The sequence below is a fragment of the Manis pentadactyla genome, chromosome 4, assembly GCF_030020395.1.
Source record: "Manis pentadactyla isolate mManPen7 chromosome 4, mManPen7.hap1, whole genome shotgun sequence".
NCBI lineage: Eukaryota > Metazoa > Chordata > Mammalia > Pholidota > Manidae > Manis > Manis pentadactyla.
The window spans coordinates 135591041-135615538 of NC_080022.1; the positions used below are offsets into that span (position 1 = coordinate 135591041).

The 24498-nt window shown below is 43.5% G+C and overlaps 1 protein-coding gene across 2 annotated transcripts in view; it reads right to left on the reverse strand.

Moving 5' to 3' along the window:
- Nucleotides 1–24498, reverse strand: part of DNAH2 (dynein axonemal heavy chain 2) — a 94536-nt gene that overhangs the window by 54808 nt on the left and 15230 nt on the right. For both annotated transcript variants that reach the window (XR_008997173.1, XM_036896153.2), the window contains exons 6-21: nucleotides 21319–21547; nucleotides 20666–20776; nucleotides 20259–20497; nucleotides 19127–19318; nucleotides 18329–18486; nucleotides 17770–17857; nucleotides 17229–17434; nucleotides 16683–16812; nucleotides 16231–16413; nucleotides 15234–15448; nucleotides 4040–4186; nucleotides 3113–3269; nucleotides 2630–2869; nucleotides 2203–2391; nucleotides 1857–2004; nucleotides 1179–1371 (exon numbers count right to left, since the gene is read on the reverse strand). Coding sequence is in view for 1 of the 2 variants with exons in the window: in XM_036896153.2 (XP_036752048.2) it covers nucleotides 1179–1371; nucleotides 1857–2004; nucleotides 2203–2391; nucleotides 2630–2869; nucleotides 3113–3269; nucleotides 4040–4186; nucleotides 15234–15448; nucleotides 16231–16413; nucleotides 16683–16812; nucleotides 17229–17434; nucleotides 17770–17857; nucleotides 18329–18486; nucleotides 19127–19318; nucleotides 20259–20497; nucleotides 20666–20776; nucleotides 21319–21547 (2825 nt within the window). In the remaining variant the exon portion in view is untranslated. The remainder of the gene's footprint in view (nucleotides 1–1178; nucleotides 1372–1856; nucleotides 2005–2202; nucleotides 2392–2629; nucleotides 2870–3112; nucleotides 3270–4039; nucleotides 4187–15233; nucleotides 15449–16230; nucleotides 16414–16682; nucleotides 16813–17228; nucleotides 17435–17769; nucleotides 17858–18328; nucleotides 18487–19126; nucleotides 19319–20258; nucleotides 20498–20665; nucleotides 20777–21318; nucleotides 21548–24498) is intronic.

Genomic DNA, 24498 nt, shown 5'->3' on the forward strand with positions numbered 1-24498 from the left:
TCAAGGCTTTAGGGTTGCATAGATCTGGTGAGTTCACCACACTGCTGCTTGCTAGCTCGTGACCACAGGCAGATTATTTAACTGTTCTGAGCTTCAATTTCCTTCTACATAACTTGGTGATAATAATAGAACCTACCTCACAAGGTGGTTGAGTGAATTAAATTGTCTGTTGGATATAAGCCCCTTTGCATACTTTCTTTCCTGTACCTGTATTCTAGACCACTGTTTGGTGAACACGCCCATGTGTTTCCATCTTTATGCACTTCTTATGCTATTTTCTCTACCTGGAATGCTCTACCACTGCCCATGTCTGCCTGTTGAAATCCTACCCATTCCATAAAGCCCAGGCCCAAAGTCACTCCCTTCACGAAGCCTTTCCTGATGTCCCTGGTTGGAATTCTCTCTCCTTCCATTGAACTGCCCTGGCACTTTGTATACCTTAATCATAGTACTTACCACGTTGAAGCTTGAAGTAATAAGTACATTAGGTAAGCATTTTAGAGTTTACCAAGTGCTTTCACATATATCTAGAATCTCACAACCTTATAAGGTAGGTAGTGTAATATCTGTTTAACAGGAAACTCAAGTCTAAGAATATAAGTAATGTGCCTAAGATTGCACAGCTAGTAAGTAGTAGAGTTGGGATTTCAACTGTTCTCAAGACACTGTGGCCAATGATCTTTTGGGGATCCTTTTATCTTCTCTAATACACTATAACCTGCTGGAGGAAAAAACGTGCTCATTTCTTTACTCCTCACAACCCAAATGATAATGTTGTTTATTGAATGAATGAATGACTACAGGACAAAGCAAGGGGCATTCAGATCAGAATTTCAGAATCTTCTTCAATTTAACTCCAATCTGCCTTCTTGAAATGAAAGCATTCACATCCCTCATGGTTCAGATCTCTAAGCATTTCTTCTTTCCCAACAGAACCCTGTGGGTACTTTCCACCAAGACAGCCTTTTCCCTAAATTTTGTCCAGCTCTTATCTGATCTCTACCCTTTGAGAAACAAAGGTTCAGTGTCCTAGGTCCTGTTCTTTTCCTAAAACTGAGGACACACATTTTCTGTACCTCTTCCTACCCCCAACTCTCTTCCCAATTCCCTAGGCCCAGACCTCCTCCTGAGGTTCTGCCTCTTAGAGACAGACCTTCACATCTACCTTTGCTCCTTACCGGGCAATATCAGCATCAAAGGAAGAGACAGGAGGGTTGAGGCGCTGATAGCGACGAATGAAAGAGCCCTTGTTGATCTCCCAGATTTCCCGGTACAGATCCCAGGTCTTGAGGTAGTTCTGCAGCAAGCTTGCATTGTTGGTCATACCCCCGCTGATCTGGGCCTGGATCTTCTTGATGTCTTCATCTCTCTCTTCAAGACCCAGCAAAATGCTTCACACTAACTTCCATCCCAACCCAAGCTCCAGCCTGGCCCTTGGCCACTCATTGCCCCAGACCCTCCATGCCAACATTCCCTCTCTGAAGGAATATGGTTCTAATGATGAGCATTAGGACATAAAGGGGGCAGAAAGTAAAAGTATGGTGCTGATCTGTAGGATTCAGATGTCTCACCTGTTGGTATTTTGCATCTTATATCCCAGCCCCAACCCCAAATTTGTCTTTCCTAATCTCCCACCCCAAATCCCAAATCCCTTGAGCATTAGTCACCCAATCTCAATCCCCCATTCCTGCCCTTGTCTCCTTCCCTAATCTAGCCCCTTGACCCAGGTTTTCTACCAATCATGGAAATGACTGGCCCAATATATCAGGAAACAGCCCTGGTCTCTCCTCCTAGCTCCACCCATTCCTAAGCCTCTGATACCTCTGAACCTGGTGCCCTCCTCATTGCCCACTCACCCACGATTATATGAATGGGGTCACGATGAAACTTGCACTTGATGAGAATTTCAGGGAGGTGGTGGAAGACAGAGATGGTGGAGAAGAGGTGTTTGCCAATGTCATTGACCACACTTGCCAAAATCTGAAGAGTGGGTGAGAATTCCACCTGGGGGGACACAGGCGAGAGGGGCTTAGCACGGGCCATGGAGGAGACATGTCTCAGGACTGATAAGGCTGAATACCTCAGAACCAGGCCAGGGGGTTATAGGATAAAGTCAAGGCCAAGGGCCAAGTTTAAGGACTGAGGGAAACTGGTAAATAAAGTGTGATAGTTTTGGGGTGTGAGGGGCAAAGTAGTCCCCACCTGTGCCACGCTCCCCTGCATATCATTCTGCAAAATGACAAGGACTTGGAAGAGTGGGTTTGGGCTGGTCTTTCCATCCCCATTGATAGCCTTGGACAGTTCCAACAGTGACCACTTCACATTCAGGCGCAGTGCATCCTCCATCATGTGGTCCAACCGAATCGTGTACAGCATCCATTGCTGCTGAATCTGGTGGAGAGATGTGGGGGAAGGGAACCCCTCAGGGAAGACAGCACAGGTCCTGGGAAATGAGAACCAGCCGACAGGGAAGGGAACAAGCTGGTTAAATAGAAAGGTAGGATGCTTGGTCCTAAGGAAGAATGTTTGAAAGACTGAAGTGAATCCAAGTTTAGCAGGGTATTTGGGGGAAAGACCAAGAGAAAGGTCTGCTGGGACTGGGGGACTTGTCTGGCCGCAGGACCCCTACCTCAGGGCCATCATTTTTAAAGACCTCATAGGAGTTGGTCATGATGGCCACAGCGTCCTGGTGCAGGCTCATCAGTTTCTGCTGCACAGCTGCCCGGTGTTCTCTTTGGTCCTCCTCAAATTCCAGGTCCCGGTATACCCGCTTGCCACTAATGCGTACCAGCAGTGTCTCTGATATCTCCTGGGCTCGCCAGCCAATGGTCAGGGTGGAAGCCTTGAACTCATTAACAATCTTCTGCACCTGGAGTCGACCCCACCCATGGGGGAGCTTCAGCTGGGGAACAGACCCTCTGGGTCTACGTTTATCTCCCGCCCATTCTCTAGCTAGAGTTGCTGATGTTAAAAAAAAGCCCTTCCCTAAGCACACTTAATTCATTTCATGCTATTCCCTGGTCTCTCCACCACTACCCAAGATATTTGTTACCCATGCACCAGCCTTTAGGTCAGCCTCGCAGACCTTCAGGGTTGAATGACCATGGCCCACCTTGCTGGCATGTATGCGGCACTCGGTGATGAAAAAGGCGCTGGCCGCCTTCAAGGCCCAATGCAGTTTCTTGAGCCCAGGGTGGATCCTTTTATCCAGGAATCGAATCCGTTCTTTGAAGAGGGCCTTCTCATCTGGGGACAGCATGGCGATAATCCTGTGTATGAGAGAAGATTGGGAGCTGGAGGAGATAAGCTCTAAAGACCTGAAGGAAAAATCTGAAGGTTCACAATTCTAGGTTAGTGCTTCCCAATAAAACCTTCTGCAATAATGAAAATATTCTACAATTTGTGCTGACCAATATGGCAGCCACTAAACACCTTGGCTATGAGGCACACTTTAAATGTGGCCTATGCAAAATGAATAACGGAATTTAAAAATGTTATTTAATTTCAATTAATTAACTAAAATAGAAATAACTACATGCAACTAGTAGCTACTGTATTGGAGTATAGTTCTAGACACCTGAACAAGGTTACTGGTTCCACCTGCTCAGACTTTAACCAGCCTGAGAAAGGTAATCAACACAGAACAAAGCTTCACTCCAGAGATGAGTAATGAGGTGTTAGGGGAAGGGCTGCCAGTATGGTCTTGGTTCAACTCTGATGTCATTCGGTGCCCATATCCTAATGCCACCCAGTCTGATTCCTAGAGGAGTGACCCAGGCCTACAGTTTGTATGGCCCAAGTGTCCTATAGGATGGGACGGGACCTGGCTGTTCTTGCTCTCTGCCCTGAAGCTAGAAGGCAAAACTGCAGGAGACAGGAATAATCACAGGGCCATAGGAAAGAGTGTGGAAACCTCCTCTTTTTTGAGATGGACAAAATGTAAAGGACACAGAAAAGGGATGACATCACTGGGCAGAGAACACAAGGAGGAGCCATAAACTAGCAGAGAGAAGGGCTGCAGCGAGGACTGGAGCCCTACCGATTGTAGTCCCGAGCAACAAGTAGCAGATTTTCTCGGAGGATGCGCAGGTCCTCTGCACGTTCAGCCACATTCATCACATAATGGGGAGTCTCAAACAGCAGGCGCTCCCAGTAGTCAATCTCCACAAAGAGAATCAGCAGGGACCTGGTGGGGGAAAGAAAGGCAAAGCGGTGAAGGGCATAAACTAGAAAAAAGTGGACCAAAGGGTACAGGGCTGGGAAGCACGGACATTTAGAGACAAGAAATGAAGCAGAGCTGTGAACAAGGAAGAGTGACCAGATGTGTTAACTTTTGCTCCTCTCCCCAAACCACTAAAATAGGAAAGGAGATTTTGTTTGTTTAAGGCATTAGGAGATAACATTTTGGGAAGCCAAAAAGCAGATGGATAAGAAGCAGAACTGGAACCCTGAGCTGCCGATGCAGACAGCTAAGAGGCCACCCTTTTATGCTGTGGAGCTCTCCAAAGACCCAGGGGCTGTGGCTCCGAGTACCCCAGGAAGAGGTGAAGGTGGGCCTAATGCAGGAAAACCAGTTGAAAGTTTAGGAAGCAGTGCTCGCATGTCCCCTCCATTCCTCTGACAGTTAAGAAAGTCCCCTTTTCACCCCAATGGAAGACTGAAGACTCCTTGTCTGGAGGAGGCAATACAGAGGCGAATAGAAGGGCTTTGGCATGGGGACCCCAGGCCCGGTTGAAGGAGAGGGTAATGTACTGAGAGAAGGGGGCCTTAAATGACCAAGTACACACTGAATGCTAAGCCCCCAGCCTTCTTTTCCCACCCAGAAGCGGGCGCTCTGGCAGCTGGGCCACCACCCTCCAGAATGAAGTTTGGAAGACTGTTTTCTATGGCCTCTGACCAGCCAAAGAGAAAAGTCCCAAAGATATGACCTCAGCAATCCCCTGAGAATGGCCTATCCAGGGAAGCCCAGGGAGGAGCCCAGGGGGAAGCCTCAGTCCTGCTCCAGAGCTGCCAACCAGCTTCCCAGCAACCTTCCCTTCAGTATGGACAACTGAGGATCACAAAACACTGGGCTCCGTCTTTCCTAGCACAAAAGGTGGGAGCCCAAACAATCAGAAAAAAGCAACTCAGAGAGAGTGAGAAGGGACAGAAGCTGTGCAGAAAGCAGACTGCCCCCTCAAATAAGAAAAACAAGCAAGACTGCAGCTAACATCCTCAGACGGGTCCCAGAAACAGAAGAGCATCTGTGAAACAAAACAAGACGCTATAAAAGCAAACATTGTAAGTGCTATTGGAAGTTAATAATGACTGCAGAAAATGTTCAAAACGAAAGAAACATTAAAGATAAAGTTGGCACTGCAAAACTACTAGAACTAATATCGGAATTCAGCAAAGTTGCAGGATACAAAATTAACACACAGAAATCTGTAGCTTTCCTATACACTAACAATGAACTAATAGAAAGAGAAATCAGGAAAACAGTTCCATTCACAGTAGCATCAAAAAGAATAAAATACCTAGGAATAAATCTAACCAAGGAAGTGAAAGACCTATACCCTGAAAACGACAAGACACTCCTAAGAGAAATTAAAGAGGTCACTAACAAATGGAAACTCATCCCTTGCTCGTGGCTAGGAAGAATTAATATCGTCAAAATGGCCATCCTGCTCAAAGCAATATACAGATTCGATGCAATCCCTATCAAATTACCAACAGCATTCTTCAATGAACTGGAACAAACAGTTCAAAAATTCATATGGAACTGCCAAAGACCCCGAATAGCCAAAGCAATCCTGAGAAGGAAGAATAAAGCAGGGGGTATCTTGCTCCCCAACTTCAAGCTCTACTACAAAGCCACAGTAATCAAGACAATTTGGTACTGGCACAAGAACAGAGCCACAGACCAGTGGAACAGATTAGAGACTCCAGACATTAACCCAAACATATATGGCCAATTAATATATGATAAAGGAGCCATGGACATACAATGGGGAAATGACAGTCTCTTCAACAGATGGTGCTGGCAAAACTGGACAGCTACATGTAAGAGAATGAAACTGGATCACTGTCTAACCCCATACACAAAAGTAAACTCCAAATGGATCAAAGACCTGAATGTAAGTCATGAAACCATAAAACTCTTAGAAAAAAACATAGGCAAAAATCTCATGGACATAAACATGAGTGACTTCTTCATGAACATATCTCCCCGGGCAAGGGAAACAAAGGCAAAAATGAACAAGTGGGACTATATCAAGCTAAAAAGCTTCTGTACAGCAAAGGACACCATCAATAGAACAAAAAGGTATCCTACAGTATGGGAGAACATATTCATAAATGACAGATCCGATAAAGGATTGACATCCAAAATATATAAAGAGCTCACACTCCTCAACAAACAAAAAGCAAATAATCCAATTAAAAAATGGGCAGAGGAGCTGAATAGACAGTTCTCTAAAGAAGAAATCCAGATGACCAACAGGCACATGAAAAGATGCTCCACATCGCTAATCATCAGAGAAATGCAAATTAAAACCACAATGAGATATCACCTCACACCAGTAAGGATTGCCATCATCGAAAAGAAAAACAACAACAAATGTTGGTGAGGTTGTGGAGAAAGGGGAAACCTCCTACACTGCTGGTGGGAATGTAGATTAGTTCAACCATTGTGGAAAGCAGTATGGAGGTTCCTCAGAATACTTAAAATAGAAATACCATTTGACCCAGGAATTCCACTTCTAGGAATTTACCCTAAGAATGCAGCACTCCAGTTTGAAAAAGACAGATGCACCCCTATGTTTATCGCTGCACTATTTACAATAGCCAAGATATGGAAGCAACCTAAATGTCCATCAGTAGATGAATGGATAAAGAAGAGGTTGTACATATACACAATGGAATATTACTCAGCCATAAGAAAAAAACAGATCCTACCATTCACAAGAACATGGATGGAGCTAGAGGGTATTATGCTCAGTGAAATAAGCCAGGTGGAGAAAGAGAAGTACCAAATGATTTCACTCATATGTGGAGTATAAGAACAAAGGAAAAACTGAAGGAACAAAACAGCAGCAGAATCACAGAACCCAAGAATGGACTAATAGTTACCAAAGGGAAAGGGACTACGGAGGATGGGTGGGAAGGGAGGGATAAGGGTGGGGAGAAAGAAAGAGGACATTATGATTAGCATGTATAGTGCGTGGGGGGCACGGGGAGGGCTGTGCAACACAGAGAAGACAAGTAGTGCTTTTATAGCATCTTACTACGGATGGACAGTGACTGTGAAGGGGTCTGTGGAGGGGACTTGGTGAAGGGGGGAGCCTAGTAAACATAATGTTCTTCATGTAATTGTAGATTAATGATACCAAAATAAAAAAAAAGATAAAGTTGGCAGAAATCTCTCAGAAAGTAGAGAAAAAGGCACGAAGATGGAAGGCAGAGAGAATAGAAAACTCCCGGTTAATAATCGTTTATATTGATTACATGCTGAAATTATAGTTTGAGAAAATTGGGTTAAATACTAAAATTAATTTCACTTGTTTTTTTTCTTATATTAAATACCTTATTAGAAAAATGTTAACTGTGTATGTGACCCTCATGTCCAGTGACCTCCCCCTTCACACACAGCTGCTGCACTGTGGAACTTAAGATCTTCACACGCCCTCCACCTCTGAGACAATCCGCTCGACATCCCAGCCCCTGAGCCCAGCTTCCTCCCCCCATGGCAGCATGACCTTCAAGCGCCCCCCACAACTGTCCTGTTCTTTCACCTCATGGAGACCCTCAGGCCACTGACCCCTGCCCTTTCTTTCTGCCTATTCTTCTGTCCCCTCCCATCTCTGCTTCCTCCTCTACAGACTCACCTGCCTGTCACTTGCACCCCCTCTTGCCTACACCCACTCTTTTGCCTCATTTCTTGGTCTAAGACTCCTGGCAAAACTGCAACCTGGCTAAACCTACTGTCCCCCCACACAGCTCCGCGCGCTCTGTGTTCAAGTCTCTGATCTCAGTTGGGCTTTCCAGGCTGCATCCCTGGGGCTCCCCCAATCTGCTCTCCCTCCTGTTCTCAGTGATTGTTTGCTAACCCTCTCTATTTCCTCAAACCTGGCCTCCCCCTCCCCTTCCCCTCCCTGCAGAAAAGCTCACCTCCTACATCACAGAAATGCAAACGCCATCAGGTGACAACCCCGTGAACTTCTGGCTATAAAACATAAACCTATGATTTCTCCCATTTATGACAGAAGAGGCCCGCCCCCTATCCACAGCCAGCCCCTCTTCTTGGACTCTGTTATGATGGGTTCCTCCTGCTTTCTCCTGCCCTCCTGTACCCTCAGCCTATTAGTTCCTTCCCATCAACATTTTTAAGTAAGGCCAAGGTTCTACAATCTTAAAAAAAAAACACCACACCAGCTCTCCCTCAGCTCCACTTCCTCCTATAAGTACCGCACTCTGGGCTCCCCTTTACAGCCTACCTTCCCTAAAGAACTGCCCTCCTAAACTCCGTTCCCTTTCTTCCTCAGGCCCTTGACAGCTGCCTCCCTTCACCTCTAAACTGCTCTCATCAAGCTTCTCCAGGACGTCTTGCAGCTAACTCCCACGTACCCCCACCAGCCTTATGCTCCTTGATCTCCGTGGGCCTTATCATGATGGTGGACTCCTCCCTGTCTCCCTGGGACACGCTCTCTCCCTGTCTTCTGGACCACAGCTCTCTTGTCTGCCCTGCCCTTCGGGAACATTGTCTCCTCTCCAGTATGCCTTGGAAATCACATTCAGCTAGGCGCTGGTGACTAGCCAAGACTCCACTCCCTGAAATCAGCTCAGGGTTCTTCACATCAGCGCTCTCCCTGGGCAATCCACTCCCATGGCCTCAGCTGCCTTCCCTAAACTGATGGTACCCGCATCTACAAGCTGAACTGAGCTCTAGAACTGTGTGCCCACCTGTCTCCTGATATCTCACCCCACGTGCATTGTCCCACACTCACTGTGCCCAGAAACAAGCTCATTGTCTGCTCTGCAGACTTGGAGCTCCTGTGTCCGAGAACAGCACCACCCACTGCCTGGACGGGAACCACAGGCCCTCCCTTAGCCTCACTGGCTGATGTCCAACCAACTACCAACCTCTTTGGTTCTCATAGAAGCAAAGTCCAGAAACCTGATACCCCCAAGGCAGGTGGAGCTTGAGTGTGATGATAAAGGGCAGCTGACATTCGGCCTAAACTTGAGCTACAGAGTGCATGGACCCTCTAAATGACCAACCACTGCGGATCCCAGGCAATTGCTGCCCTAGGGCATGCGGGCCATGTAACTGCCTTGTCTGCTCTTTCAAGAGAGGTCAGAAAGTGGGCTTTAATATAAAATCTGCTGAATGTTAGACAACTAATGCAACTAAAAAATAATTATAAGGGTGGGGTCTTCTGGGCAATGTTCTTTCCTTGACTTGGGAGATACCTGCAAAAGTGTTTATTTTATACCTATTTGCTGAACTAAACATGTAAGTTTTAAGTACTTGTCTGTGTGTATAACACGTTTCATACGAAAAAATGTTTTTTAAAGGAAAAAAATTATTTTAAGCAATAAGATTATTTGTAAAAGTGGTTGGGTACAAAATCAACTTACTAAAATCAAAGTTTTCCAATATAAAAACTATAACCAGTTATACATTATTGTGAAGGAAAAGAGACCCATGATAATTAAAACAATTAAAAAATACCAAAAATTAACAAATTAACAAGAAGTGTTTATATATTATAACATTTCTTGTTAATTGGTTACTATGCATGAAAAAAAATGACTCATGGATAAAAAACAGGACTTAAATAAATTGAAAGAAAAAATGCTATTCTTGGATAGAAAGACTCAAATCTTAAAGATGTTCATTCTCCTTAAGTTAACCTATAAACTTACTGCAATCCTTGTTCCTATAAAAATAGGAATGGGATTATTTCTGGAACTAAATAAATTGATTCTAAAGTTCCTATGGGAAATAAATATTTAAAATATCCAGGAAAAAAATAAAAAATAAAATAAAATATCCAGGAAAACTGAAAAAGGAGAGTAATGAGGTCGATAATTAAAATGGTTTGCTTTCTGCGCATGAGTAGACAGACATACCGGAACAGAATAGTGAATCCCAAAATAGACAGAAATACACTGGGAATTTGTTATATTCTAAGGACAGCAGGTCCATAAATGAGATTGGGTCAGTTGGACAGCCATCTGGGAATTTTAAAAAAAACTTAAGTTGCAGTTACACTTCTCTCCCTACATCAAAATAAATTTCAAATGGATCAAAAATCTAAATGTAAAGAACAAAATTAAAAAATACCAGAATATGGAATATTTTTAAAATGAAAAGTCTTGAATAAAAATCACTTGATTTTTAAAATCTGTGTGATTTCTCCTTTATTTTAAATGAAATTTTACTTTTTAATCACAGAAGATAAAAGGCCCCACAACCTGTAGATGCTGTCATGAAACTTTGCATTCTGAATATTACTGAAATTTATTTGTGAAGAATATTGAGGTGAAATTCTAGAATATTTTATGTCTGTCCTACAAGAAAGCACTGAATTAACAATATAGGAGATAATATCACATTTCAAGTTTTGCAAAGGATTACATTTTCACCTTTATTGGAGAGGAATCTTCCAGTGAAGAAAATTATTTTCAAGTACTCATTTATTAGTGATACATGCTTTAAAAGACTGTGGAAGAAGAAATGCTAAATCCTTGAAGATCTCTACTAAAGCATGTGCTTTTTTGAAACTGTGTCAAAATTCCTTAAAATGAGTAAGCCTTTCTCAAATAAGAACGGACAGTGAATTACCAGACATTTAAGGAAAGCCTCCAGAGTAAAAGAGAGAGGACAGAACAAGGGAAAATTACTTTCTACCTAGAATTCCAATCCCAGCCAAATGTCAAACAAGTGGAGGGCAGAAAACAGTTGTCAATCGTGCAACAAGTCAAAAAACTTACCTCCTATGAACATGCACCATTTCTCAGAAAGCTACTAAAGGATGCACTCCACCAGAATAAGGGCGTAAACCAAGAAAGAAGAAGACCAGGGAACTAGGAAATCAAACAGGAAAAGAGGTTTAGGGAAGTTCCTGGATGACACCTGTGCAGCAGGCCTCAAAACCAATCAGCTGGACAGAAGCGAGAGGACAGGGAGTTCCAGGAGGGATAGTTCTAAGGCATGAAACTGATAATATACCTTAGTCAGATAGTGAAGAAAACTAGTATTCAAAGGAGTTTTATTGGTTGGTCTGGAAGAATTAATGATAGTGAACAGTGTGCTAACAAAATTAGTGAGGTAATTATTAATTCCAAAAAGAGCAAACATCATACAAGCAAGGGAAGAACTATAACAACACAAAATTACTTGGCTCAACAGTAAACAATACTAAGTCATGTTAAAATAAATACTGAATACTGATTTTACCAAAAATTATGCTATAGCTATACTGGGAGGATGAACTGTTGTGAATACATATGGGGACATTTCCAAGAGCACAAACATACTCTCTTACGTTCTTCAAATTGGAGGCCTTGAATTATCTCCCTAAACATCATGGCAAGCCCACTTGGATGTGTATAATATCCAACATCGCACCAAAATGTTTCTTCGTTTTCTCAACCTGACAAGATTTTCAAAATAACTTCATGGCAAATTACCAAATTTTAACTTGTCAATCAACAGGATGCATTTGGATAATACCTTCCTGATGTTGAGCTGATAACCCTGTGAAGAACTTTTTTCACAGCGATGTTCAGTCTTTGCCAGAACTTTGTCAACAAATCTCCAGAATGCAAATTTTACTTTATTGACAAATATAACTTATTTTTAAAAAATCAGTCTGGAGAATTATTTTTGTGAAATATTTTATAGTTTATCCTCAGACAAGTGGTCAGTCAGTAGAGGTTGAGAAAGCGAAGTTAGCTGAGTTTAGTGCTGACCCAATGGACAAAGTGCCATATGATTGGTAAAAAGGAAGGAAGTAGAAGCCATAAAAAGCCAATGGATGTTAGTATCCCCTACCCTTCCCTGGGGAAATTCCACTATGCTCAGCTACCAACACAGTGATACCATAGCTCTTCTCTGCTAGGGTATAGATGATATCTGGAATATGTTTGTGTTAAATGCAATCTGTAAAGATGGTCTGACCATAAAACATGGTAAAAGCCAATTTGGACTTCAGAGTTCAAATATTTGGGATATAAGGTGGGATAACAAAACCGCCTGTGAGAGAAACAAGGTGCTCTGGTTAACTGGAAGCCTCCCAGAAACAAGGGAGGGTCAGGTAATCCTGAGAGCAATCAGGACATCTGAAGAGCATGCTTATTTCAAGCCCTTATCTAGACCTTGAAAACAGAAGAGTCAATCTGATAAAGTTATCTGCACCTCCTTGGAATGTTAAAACATTTTGGACGAGCTGAAATTGATCTGGACTTCTTTATAGGTCTGATGAGCCCAAATTTTCCAAAATCCGTCCCTGTGATCATGTTTTTTTTTCCTCATACATTATTTACTGGATTGAGAGAATTTTATCTAGAAGTGTCTAGTCATTATTTGGGTTTCAGCTAAACCAAGGCCATAAATATTTGGCTCAAAGTTGCCTTGCTAAGCTCTACTATAAAGATTATGCACACAGTATTTTAGATATACACTAAATGTGTTCCTCAAAAAAAGATGATCACGGCAGACAGAAAAGTTGTCTCCTAAGTTTATCCTGCATAGAAGGACACAGTGCTCAAACATCAGGTAAACACAGCACTGTGGAGGGAACAGAACAGGGTGTAGGATGCCCAGCTGAAATCCTCCAGGATGGAATATTCAGAAACCTTACGGAAAATGTACAGCTTAAAAGGTCAACAGCGGGCTGATTGGTTAAATTACAGCAAAGCCAAACTATGGGATGCTATAAGCCATGAAAAATAACTACATACTTCTGTACATACAGAATGGAAAACTTCCCACACAAACTGTTAACTTTAAAAAAAAAGTTGTAAAAATACCATTTATAATGTGTTCCCATTTTATCTTTGCAGTGTGTATTTTCGATTACATGGTAATCATGGTAACCTCTATGGAGTGGGGCTTTGTTCTGGATTTTCACTTTCTCCTTTATGTACTTCAATGACAATCTTCTTTTTTATAGTGATTTTTTACAAAATTACAAACTACTTTTGTAATTTAGAAATACCCAGTACAGATTTTAAGAATTAAAGAGAAACAACCATATGAAATGGGGGAAATAATTTGCTATATTTGATAAATAATATACCAAATCATTAAAAGTGGTTATCTTTGGGGGACTTTTTTTCTTCCTTCTATTTTGTGCATTTTACAAAATTTCTAAAATTATCAATAATTTTATAATGAAAAAATTAAGCCATTTTGAAAACACAATGTACAGAATAGTATAAATAAATGCTGATATTTATATGTAATACATAAACATATTACAATTAATTAATAATATATAATATATTTGTATGCTAATATTCATATAACAAAGAGTGTCGGTATACACTCTCATCTCTGGAATGTTACATAAGAAACTGGTAACATTGACTCTTTCTTCAGAGAGAAACTGAGTCACTGGGGGACAGCAGTGGAGGGAGACTTTTCATTCTCTACCATAGTATAAAACTTGAATTTTGTAATGTGCATATATTAGCCTTTCTAAAAGGTTAAAATGTTTTAAAAATTAAAACTATTATTTCACCTTGCTAAATTTGTTTTGAAAATATTGTGTTCACCAAATTTGATGAGACAATTTTTTTGATGGGAAAATAATGATTACTTTATCCTGTTGGAGTCTTTTTTGGTGAGGACTTTTACATACACATGTCATCCTGCCTCCTGACAACATCAGAAAAGGATTTTTTTAAGTGGACGAAGAAACTCAGACTCAGAAATTCAGTGACTTGCCTGAGGTCACATAGCAAAATAAATCTACTCCAGGTTCATTGTCTGGCACTGAAGTTCATGCCATATTCACTCTCTGACTGACCCTAAGGATTAGGAACAAGTAGCCACCAACCTGTGCTTAATTATGGCATCTCTTTACCTCTTTCTTAACTTTTGTTTTCTCTTATAACAACAGGATCTTGCCTGGCCATACCTCAAGAAACCAGGAGCCCTATCAGAGCCAGTTTCCCACACCCCTCACTGGTCAAAGACATCTCCAAGCTTTCACCCTCGCCTCCACTTCCTGCTCCTCCGCTGCTTCCTGACCCACGTGGCTTAGAGCATCTGCCCTCTCACGGAGGCCTTCGACTCACTCCTCTGACACTGCACTGCTTTCCCCTGGCTCTTCGCTTCCTTCCTCAACCACAGTGTCATCTCGTCCTTGTGAGGCCACCTTCCAATGCTCAGGACAGACACCCTCAGTGCCTTCTGTCCCTGTACTCCATCTCCACACAGGGCTTCCTGGCAAAGCCCCTTCTACATTTGTCCAACAAACAAGAACCTTCTAGGAGTTAAAACCGAAGCCCTACGTAGCAACAGCCTAGAAGCTTGGGAAGTAGCTCTTATTATAGGGCCTAGCCGATGACAAGAGGGAACCAAAACCAGTCAAGTAGAAAGTTATTTGCTTCCAATTAGGAAAAACTGTCCCCAGAGTGTTTATAATCTCCCTAGACAGATGCCTTATATAACTCCTTCTTTATTTTTCTCCTCTTCATCTTATATGGAAAGGAAGCTGGGCCCCAAGGGCAGAACTGCTCACTTGCAGAGTAAGAGGGCAGGGAGTTTGCTGATTTATACGCTCCCTGTGCCTATCTCGGTTCCTAGCACGTGGAAGGCACTCACTACGTATTTTTTAATAACTCACAGAATGAATTAAATTTTAAATGACTGTAATATGAAATGTCACAGGGCTGTAGGAAAGGACATGATCTGTCAGCCCCATCAAGTCTCAGGAAAGCCCGCACCGTGGCGCAGGGCTTGGGTGATTTAGCTGAGCCGTTATCGCCACCTAGTGGCAGAACACCGCATCACTGTTAGTAGGTTTGCTGGGGTTTTCCTCTTTACAATCAATTTTTTTGAAGATAAACTATAAAATCGAAATTAAGAGATGATAGTAAACATATTATAGTGTAGGAGAGAGTTAGAAGAATAATTGGGAGAGAAATCAAGATATGAAGTTAAACTCGGAGAGCTGGGGAAGGGAATGGCACCAAAAGGCAGGACAAGGAGGGGAGAATGGCTCAGGTTGGGTCTGTACTTGTCGAAGTTGACGTCCAGCATGCCCGCCTTCTCCTGGCTGATTCGTAACAAGGGCGTATTCAGCCACCGAATGCAGTCTTTGTCCAGCGTTGAAGTCCAGTCTTGGAAGGTTTTTCGAACCAGTTCATCAATGGCCTGAACCATCTGCTGATAGGTATGGACACTCTCCTCCCCGGTCCCAATGTGGGGCAGGAAGTGAGCATTAGAAAGACACTGAAGGGGAAGAACAGTGGATGAGTGAAGCCTAATTGCCACATTGCTCCGTGTCGCCGTCTCCCTGCGTCCGCCTCCATCCCCACCACACACACCCCCCCCCAGTATTTGTAAGGCTCTGCAGGGAGATTGGCTTTGACTTACTTAGAGGGAAGGTGGAGCCCAGAAGTAAGGTGAGAGGAAGAGATCAAGGCACAATGAGAAAAGGAATCAAAGTGAAGGAAGAGAAGCACAGAGGTTCAACTCAAGGAGAAAGCTGGGAAATAAAGTAAATTACAGGAGGTGAAGGATTTAAGAGGTACAAGATCTGGTTGTCTGTAGGCTGCCTTATTCTCTCCCAGGAGCAATTGGGTGATAGCAGGTACCTTAATAGCTTTAGACCTACATTCCCAAAAAGTTTTAAAAAAGGTTTTTTTCTGTTTCTTTGTGCCTCTTCTAGGGAGACCAGGCCCTATAAGGGCCTCACCCATCCAGTTCTCTGGATTGTGAGATTGTATTCCCTTCTAGGGGCCCAGCTTGATGCTGACCCTAATTCCTCCTCTCCGCCTTGACATAAATGCTTAAAATGACCTGTGTTCTACCGACCACACTCACCATCCCTGCAGATCCAAAGCCGGCCTGAACTGCCGCGGCCACTCCTCGGGTCCAACTTAGTCTCCCGTTGTCTGGAGAAAACTCTAGGGAAACTCTAGACGGGACACCCCCCACAAGCCCTCCCAGCAGGGGGCACAGTCTGCAAACTACCATCTCACTGAGAACAAGCTTGGAGGCCAGGTGCTTACAGTCATGACACTGTCAATGCGACGCCGTAGGATCCGCACCCAGTGTGCTTGTCCAGAATGATGGGCCATGTGGGGCTCCAGGAATGGCCACTTGCTGTTCAGCTCCCGGTTCACGAGGGCCAATTCATTATTGAACAGCACGTAGAGGTGCACTGCCTTCTTGTCGTATGTTCGCTTGATAGCCTAATGAAGAGACGAAAGAGGTTGACAGTATGCCCTGGGGATGCAGGTTCCCTCTAGTTGCCATCCTAGAGGAAAGCGACACCCCTGCTCCAGGAGCCACATTCTTTAGTGGTGTGGAAGCCGGGGGAACAGAGGGAAGAAAAGAGGCACTGTTGATTTAGGACATGGGAAAGATCATGCGTGGAGGTAGGATGGTGCCTGGAAGAGTGAGGAGGACCTGAAGGAAAGCACAAGAGAACTGGGGGCTGAAGAAGCAGGCGGTGCGGCACCTCACGGGCGGCAAGCCTGTGGAAGGTATCCAGCAGGAGCACTCCCTGCTCCACATCTCGAACGAACTCGAATGCAGAAGTAATCAAGTTCTGAGTCATCACCTCCAGGTCCTTGACTCCCGCGCGGAACCTGCACCATTAAAGAGGCACGGTTGAAGAGTGGCGCCCTCACCTGCCCCCGAGGACATCTGAGTGACACCTTCCTACATGCCAGGCACTGAGTGTTTTACATGCATTAATCCATTTATTCCTCAAGCAACAATAAGATAGATTCTATCATTAACCTTATTTTATAGATGAGGAAACAGAGGCTCCAACTGGTAGAGTAATTTGCCTAGAGTCACATAGCGAGTATATGGCAGAACCAGGATTCAAGCCCTGAAAGACTAAATCTAGAGCCCTAATCCGAGCAGTTTATCAGCTGCTGCCTTGCATGCTCCTGCCCTCCCCATCCCTGATCTGTCCCTTCCACATTTTCCCTGGCACACTGGCTACCCCTCCCATTCCTGTATGCTCTGCCCAGGAGTCAACCTGCGGTTCCCTCACCTATTGTAGTCTTCATGCCAGGAAGTGTTCTTGACATCCAAGATGCCCCCACGAACAGCTCGCAGCATGTGCAGGTTCTTATGAAAGATGTCCTCAATCTCCAGCAAGTTCTGTGTTATCTGGGGCCCCTGGGCGCCAAAGAAGTAAGGAAAGGGACCTTGCTTTCCATCTTCCCAGCGGGCAAAATGGTACTGACAGTCGCATACCTAGAAAGAAGTGAGCATGAGGATTCTACTCTCCTTTCTGAACTTGGAAGTCCTGAGCTCTATGGCTTAGTTTAAAATGTTTAAGAACTAGGGAGGACCAACCAAATGCAAGGGGTGCCTGGGATGAATTTTGACTGCAGAATGAAATATGAGATACTAAGACAGTGTTAACAGGCAAAAGTCTAGAAGAACAGCATGATGGTAGGGCACACAGCCACGCAGGAAGGGCCAAAGTGGCAGATTCTATGTTTCGCCTCTGCCCCATCTCCCCCAGCTCCTGGGGAGGGATTCTGGGGCATCTCTGCTTGGCTCTGATTCTACGACAGTCTTCCCACCTCAATGAGGTCCTTGCAGCGTTGCACAAAGGCATCAATGTGAGCAAATATGCTGGTTTGGTCCAGGACCCAACCCTGGCTGGAAAACCTGTGTGAAGAGAAAGAGCAACCAAATCAAAAAGCGGGGATGCTAGGTATCAGTCTGCCTCTGCAAAGGTGGGACTGGTAGTCCCCGCTAAGGCAGGGGGAGCCTTAGGAAATGAGACCCGAGGAGCAGATTCCCAGAACCCCGAAAGAAGCAGCCCAAAGTAAGGAGAACCAGAAAAGAGACAAAGCAGCTCAGTTCTAAGAGAAGGTTTACACATAATGGAATTTTAGGCTTTAAGAACAAGAAAGGTGGAAAAGACCAGGAAGATTCCTGGACTTAGGGAGAAGAGGTCATTAGAATAGGGAGAACCTAGGGCTAGAAGCTAGAATATTTTGGTCCCATGTAGAAATTCTCAGGTCTAGAAAAATATCATCCATAGGCTTTAAAAAAAAAGTGCTAGTGAAAGGAGTCAGAATCTACCCTCTAAGGAATGACAGGAATATATGGGTTGGTAGGGGAGCCACATCATACTGGGTGTGCATCTGCACGGCCCGGAGGTAGTGATCTTTCCATGCGTGACAACAGGAAATGCAGCCTTGCAGGCCCTCCTTGCTGGAAGTGACGTATCCCTCAAAGATTCTGTCCAGGGAGATGGCATGGCAGCACAAGCGGATGATCTCATTGCTCATCTGCAGAAGGGGTCCCAGCGGCATCAGTTCGCAGCTTTGGTTGCACCCACCCCTTCTCTGAATCTCCCTGACTATGCCTTGGGCCTCAGCCTCCTGCTTGGTGATTTGGCACCTGATACCCATCTCACACCCAACCAGCCCCCATCAGCAGCCTTAGCCCCTCTGGGCTCCACACCCACTCCCGCCTCAGCTCAGCCCTGCAGCTGCACCTCTGGGGGAGCGCTCAGCTCAGCATCCTGTCTCCCCGCTGTTCAGTTTTGTCACCCTGATGGAATGTGCCAGGTCCTGCTCCTCAAAAGCTGGTGTTCCTTCCTAAATCTACCTCTCACCCGCTGCAATTTCCATCTTTGGAAATGAGAAAAAGACAGTCATGCCCTTCGGTACAACTCAGCCTGGGAGTCTGTCCTTCCTGTTTCTCTCCCACTTCCATCTGGAAGCAAAACGCTCCATCCCAAGCCCCAACTCTGAGCACCCCTGCAGTAGAGGATGGGGGCAGAGAAGCCTTCAGTCTCAGTCTGACCTGAAGGGCACTCCTTACTACCTTCTCCCGGCAGACATGCTAAGTGACTTTAGAAAATCTGAGTTCTATCGATGTAGCCACCTCCTTAAAACCCTCTGCCCCATCCTCTGCAGACCATACCTTTCGGAAGAGAGAGGTCAGTCTCTCTCGAGTGTTGTAATGGGGAGAGTTGACCCAGATTATGCGGATGAGATCAATCAACTGAGGGAGCTTACTAGAGATGTCCTTAGGGTGCATGTAAGCCAATTCCTGGTAAGGCTCCTTCAGGAGTGACAGAAAAGTCAAGTTTGACTGTGCTTGATGAGAGCCATCCTGGCAGTAAAGAGAAACCAGGAGCAGACTTTACTGGAAAGAATCGGCTCAAAGCAAGTGCTTTTTACCCATCTTGAATCCCATCCTCTTCTGGGAAGCATTCCCAGTTAACCCTGCCTGGTACCAGCCATTTCAGGTCTCTGCAACCCCTTAGGACAAAGAAGCATTTGTACATACCCACTTTTATTAATTGACTAGTTTCTACTCATGTATTGTTATGTTTTTTTCTCATGCCCAAGTCCCATCTCCCCAGTAGACTGGGAATCCCAAAGCTCAGGTGCTGTGTCTACACCTCTAGTTTCTCCAGTTGAACTCAGAACTCTGCGCAAAGTAGATACTCAATAGCTGTAGACCAACTAACTGCCTGGCCATCACTCCGGTCCATCCCACAGTGTTCCCCCAGCCCCTGTTCTCAGCCAGGGTCTCAGACTTCTCCACCTAGCTGTGGCTCAGATCCCTTAATGCCTACTTAAAATTCCACCTAGGAAGGGAAGTCTTCTCTGTGTTCTACAGATCGCTCTGACTTGTGTGTGTCCCCAGCACTAACATAATCAGCTTGTCATCCGATATTAAATTTACTGAAGCGTTCTTCTTGGAACTCTCTTGGCTGAACCACATGGGTTCCTCTTGGATCCCATGCCACCTAGTAATCTTATTTTATGTAAGTCTTATTTTCTTAGCTGGATTGTAGGGGTTGGACTCATAATGGGTACTCAGCATATATGTGTTGATTGACTAACTGTCTCCCTAACTAAACCATAAGCTCCTTGGAACCTTGTGTCCTACTACTTTTATACTCTCCCACAAGCCCAAGTCCAAACACTGGGCAGCTCTATCTCTGCTGTTGAGGACTGCACTGGCTCCCTCTGCCCAGCACTCTATATTGTCTGAACCACTGTCCACTTTCTGCTAAGCCTCCATCCTTCACCCTTCCACACACCTGGATCTGCTGAGCCAGTTTCATAAAGGGCGCCAAGTAGGATGATTTGGCAAGGTGCAGGATGGACTCGATGTGCTTCACCCCCGGCTTCACCAGCTGTTTACTGATGCCAGACAGGTCCGTGCATCGGTTGCGCCAGAACTCAATCTCCTCCAGGGGACCTAAATGTTCCCCCATCTCCACAGTCTCCTGGACACTGAGCACCTCCTTTATCTGCCGGGTCCAGTGGATCATGGAGGCTGCCAAGGAGAATACAAAACCTCTTGCCTTTCTTTACACTGCTCCCCAGTTGCGTACTTCCCTCTGCCCCCTACAACGCCCTCCTAACCTGATCCTTCTCAGCATCTGGGTTGCCCTCTGACCTCTCCCCTAGAATCCCCAACACACTGGTGATGCCAGCCACTCACTCTCTAGCCGCTGCACCAACTCTTTGTCCTTTACCACCACTTCAGGATTCATGTTCACGGCTTCTGCTGGGATGTAGAGAACAGTGTGCCCCTCCAGTTTGTACCGAGTATCTAAGGAGAGAAAAGAACCATGGAGGTTCACAGAGGGGGACGAATTTATGCCACCCAAGTTCCAATCGTGGTTGATGATCTGGGGCCCAGGAGGTGTATGCATTTCAGGGGAGCAGCAAGAGAAACTACGGCTCATGCTTTTTCGATATCAAAAGGAAAATGACAGAAGATAAGAGGGAACCCTCACTAAGGTATAATAAGGGATGGTCATAAAATAAGGTCAAAGGTCCTTACCATGCCCTCAACACCCTGCTCTGTGACATATGTACTCCCCTACAGCCCCCTCACTCACTGCATTTCCCTTTGCCCCATACGTACTCTTGGAAATTTCCAACTTTAAGTTTGAGGAGGTATGGTCAACCATTCAACAGCAGAAAACTGTATCTGGATTAGAAGGCAAATTCTGTACACCCTTCCACTCAGTCAACAAACACAGAGTACCTACTCTGTGCAGGGCAACCTAGGTCCTCGGGCTGACCCTCACTGGCTCTGCTGTAGGTGGGCACAAGGGGGAAACGAGGCACTCAAGTCTTTCTGCTCACCTGTCAGACAGGCCAAGAACCTGTGCAGGTGAGAAGCAAAATGATTTCGAATGCTCTCAGGCCAAGTTGTGTTTGTAAAGATCTGAGGAGCAAAGACACCACTGAGCAGCCGAAGCAGGGCTGGGATGTAGGAACCCCGCACTGTCCCAAACTGCACAGTTGCCTCAAAGTTCTTTGGAGTTATGGGAACCAGTGCTTGACGAATGAAGTAGAAAATCTGGTTCTGGGCCTGCAAAAACAGTAGATCAGAGTTCAGTCTCCAGGCCCAGCCATGATACCCAAAGGAATCTGAGGCCCCAATCACGAAAGCCCCTATGAGCTGGCTGAGTTCTTTGTCCGCTGCCCTTAGCATATCCCTATCCTTCTCCAAACGGAAGCAGTGCTTCCTGCTCTTTTCAGGGATATAATAGAGGCCATACCCAGAGATGTGAGGAGGAAATGCAGAGAGCATGCTTGAGGGTAGGAACTGTGTATTTTGTCCAACTTGGCTCTGAAACCTAGCACAGTGACTGGGACATATTAGATGCCCAATAAATGTTGGACAGATGGATGGATGGATGGATGAATGGATGAAAAGGCTAGAGTGGATGAAGCACTTTCAGCAATAGGAAAAGCAGGAGAAGGAATGGAAATAAGGCAGTTGACTAGGGTTTTCCATTTTGGTTGCATATACGTCTCACCCAAATTTTCATTTATCCTTCAATTTTGCTTATGGTGAGTTGTTGTTTACATTCAGCAATATGTGACTTTCAGAATTGCTTAAGTTTTCAGATAGTTAAAACTGTTTAAAATTTCTGATTTCTACATGCTTAGAAAGGCCATTCCACCACCAATGCCAGATGCACCTGGGATTTTTTTCTTAGGGCTTTTGTAACTACTCTTTATAATTTATTTAATTTTAAAAACTGAAAATAAAGCACAAAGAAGAAAGTAATACCATTTATCTTCCCACTAACCAGAATTAAATTTTGGCATTTTATGTCTATTTTTTAAACGCTTAACAACTGTTTTTTTTTGTTAAAATGATATATGTATGTTAACTATAAATAACTGGAACTGCGGAAAGTACAAATATAAAAGTTAAAATGTCATCAAAAATTCCATGACCCAGATATTAATGCTGTTAACAGAGAAAACATTATTCCAGACATCCTCTATAGGTATAGACATTCAAAAGAATAAGTTTAAATTATTTCAAAATAAGATCATGCTATTTTAATTAGAAGTATTAAATTTAATTTTACTTGAATTTAATAGAATAAAAGACATTGATGTGAGGATAATTAAGGAATTGTTGAGCTTCAAATAAATTGTTGAGTTTCTTCATGCTCAACAGAGATTTCTTCCTAAAATATCCCTTTCTAAGGTTATAAGAGAGATTTTGAAAAATAGTTAAACGGTTGATTTTTTCCACTACCTTTCAATTTTGTTTTGTTAACTCACTGTTCTGAAAGAACATTAACAGACTCATCTCCCTCTCATTTTCTCACCACTTCCCAATTTTTATTACAGTACTATTTTTACATTGTCCAGGTTCATAACATTCAAATTCTATAGCATCACCACAATTCCCGTGGTTATTTAGTATTAGTTTTTATTAAAATGAATTGAATGTTCATAGATACTCTGTTCCTGAATTCTTTATTTGGTTCATTTCTTAATGGATGCATTTCAATTGATGACGTTATTTTTGTTTTTTAAAGTATAGTTCTTTCAGACTGAAAACGACTGCCTATTCGATGCCTTTATACTTGACCGTGTAGGCGGGGAATACTACTCTAGGTCACACTATTTTTCCTAGAGAATTCCGGAGATGTGTTTGTCTGGAGAGGTGGGTGTACAGATAAGCCTTAGGCCAGCCTTATGTTTCCCCTTGGAGGATAATAGGTAATTTGATTTTTTGACACAGAGGCCTAAATAATTTTTTCCCAATTTTTCATTTAGAAAAAGATTCCAACTCAAAGAAAACTGGAAGAAAAGTACAATGAACAACAACATACCCTTCTTCTAGAGTCACTAATTGTTAACATTTTGCTCCATTGCACCCTCGCATGCTCTCTCTCAGCTGAGCCATTTGAGAGTTAGCTGCACACGATACTGCACCCTTCAACATGTCAGTGTGTAGCTCCTAAAAGTGAACATTTTCTCCAACATACCTAACACTGCAATTATCACATTCCAAAAAATTAACTTCATACAATACTTTCCATAATATAAGGTCCACGTCCAATTTTCCCCAATTGTCCAAATAATGTCATTTACAGTTGGCTTTTTCCCATCCAGGATCACACACAGTCGTGTGTCTCTGTAGTCTCCTTATTTTCACACAGTTCTGCAGTCTTTTTCTTTCTACCATGGCATTGATATTTCTGATAGTTCAGGCCAGTTGTTTTCTCACAATGTACCTTAATTTCGATTTATCTGTTTCTTCATTATTAGATACAAGTTAAATATTCTTGTCAGGAAGATACATAGGCATGTTCCTAAAGAATTAATTTCCTTGAATTTTAGTAGCTGAGATGTGTATTGACATTAAACATTGTGTAACAAATTTTGTGGACTTAAGTATGTCCTCTCAATTCCCAGATTCAGTTCCTTTTGCAGAGCACAGAAATTCTTTGTATTGTATCTTTAAATTTATATTGTTTCATTAGTTGGTTCTCGATATTAGATCACCTGTGTCTGTCTTTTGTATATATTAACTTTTCTCTAATTGTATTGTCATTGGTTTTTTTTCTTCTACATACACTGTAATTATCTCAAGCCTCTCTTCTATGTCAATTCAGATTTTCAGCAAAAATCAGCTACTCAGCTCCTTGCTGTTTCTTCCTACCAGCTTTGTAACATGCTGCTTTATTTATTTCCTAAAATCTGTAATCTCCCTTTCATCTTTCTCATGTTTTATCATTTCATCTCTTAACTTTTTTAGAAATTGAGTTTATGTTCTTATTAAGTTCTACTATACCATGATACTGTTGTGAGAAATTCCTTTCTGTTCAGTTATGCTTTCCTCTTTTGCATACTTTGATTCATATTTTTTTTCCTTTGATGGCAGCTTGCAGTTGCCATGCAATTCCTTTTCACTTTCCTTGTGCTTGAGCAGATCTATGCATTCCCTCTTTTTGTTTTATTGTACCATGACTTCTTGATATCCCACTGTGAAAACCTAATTTCATTTCC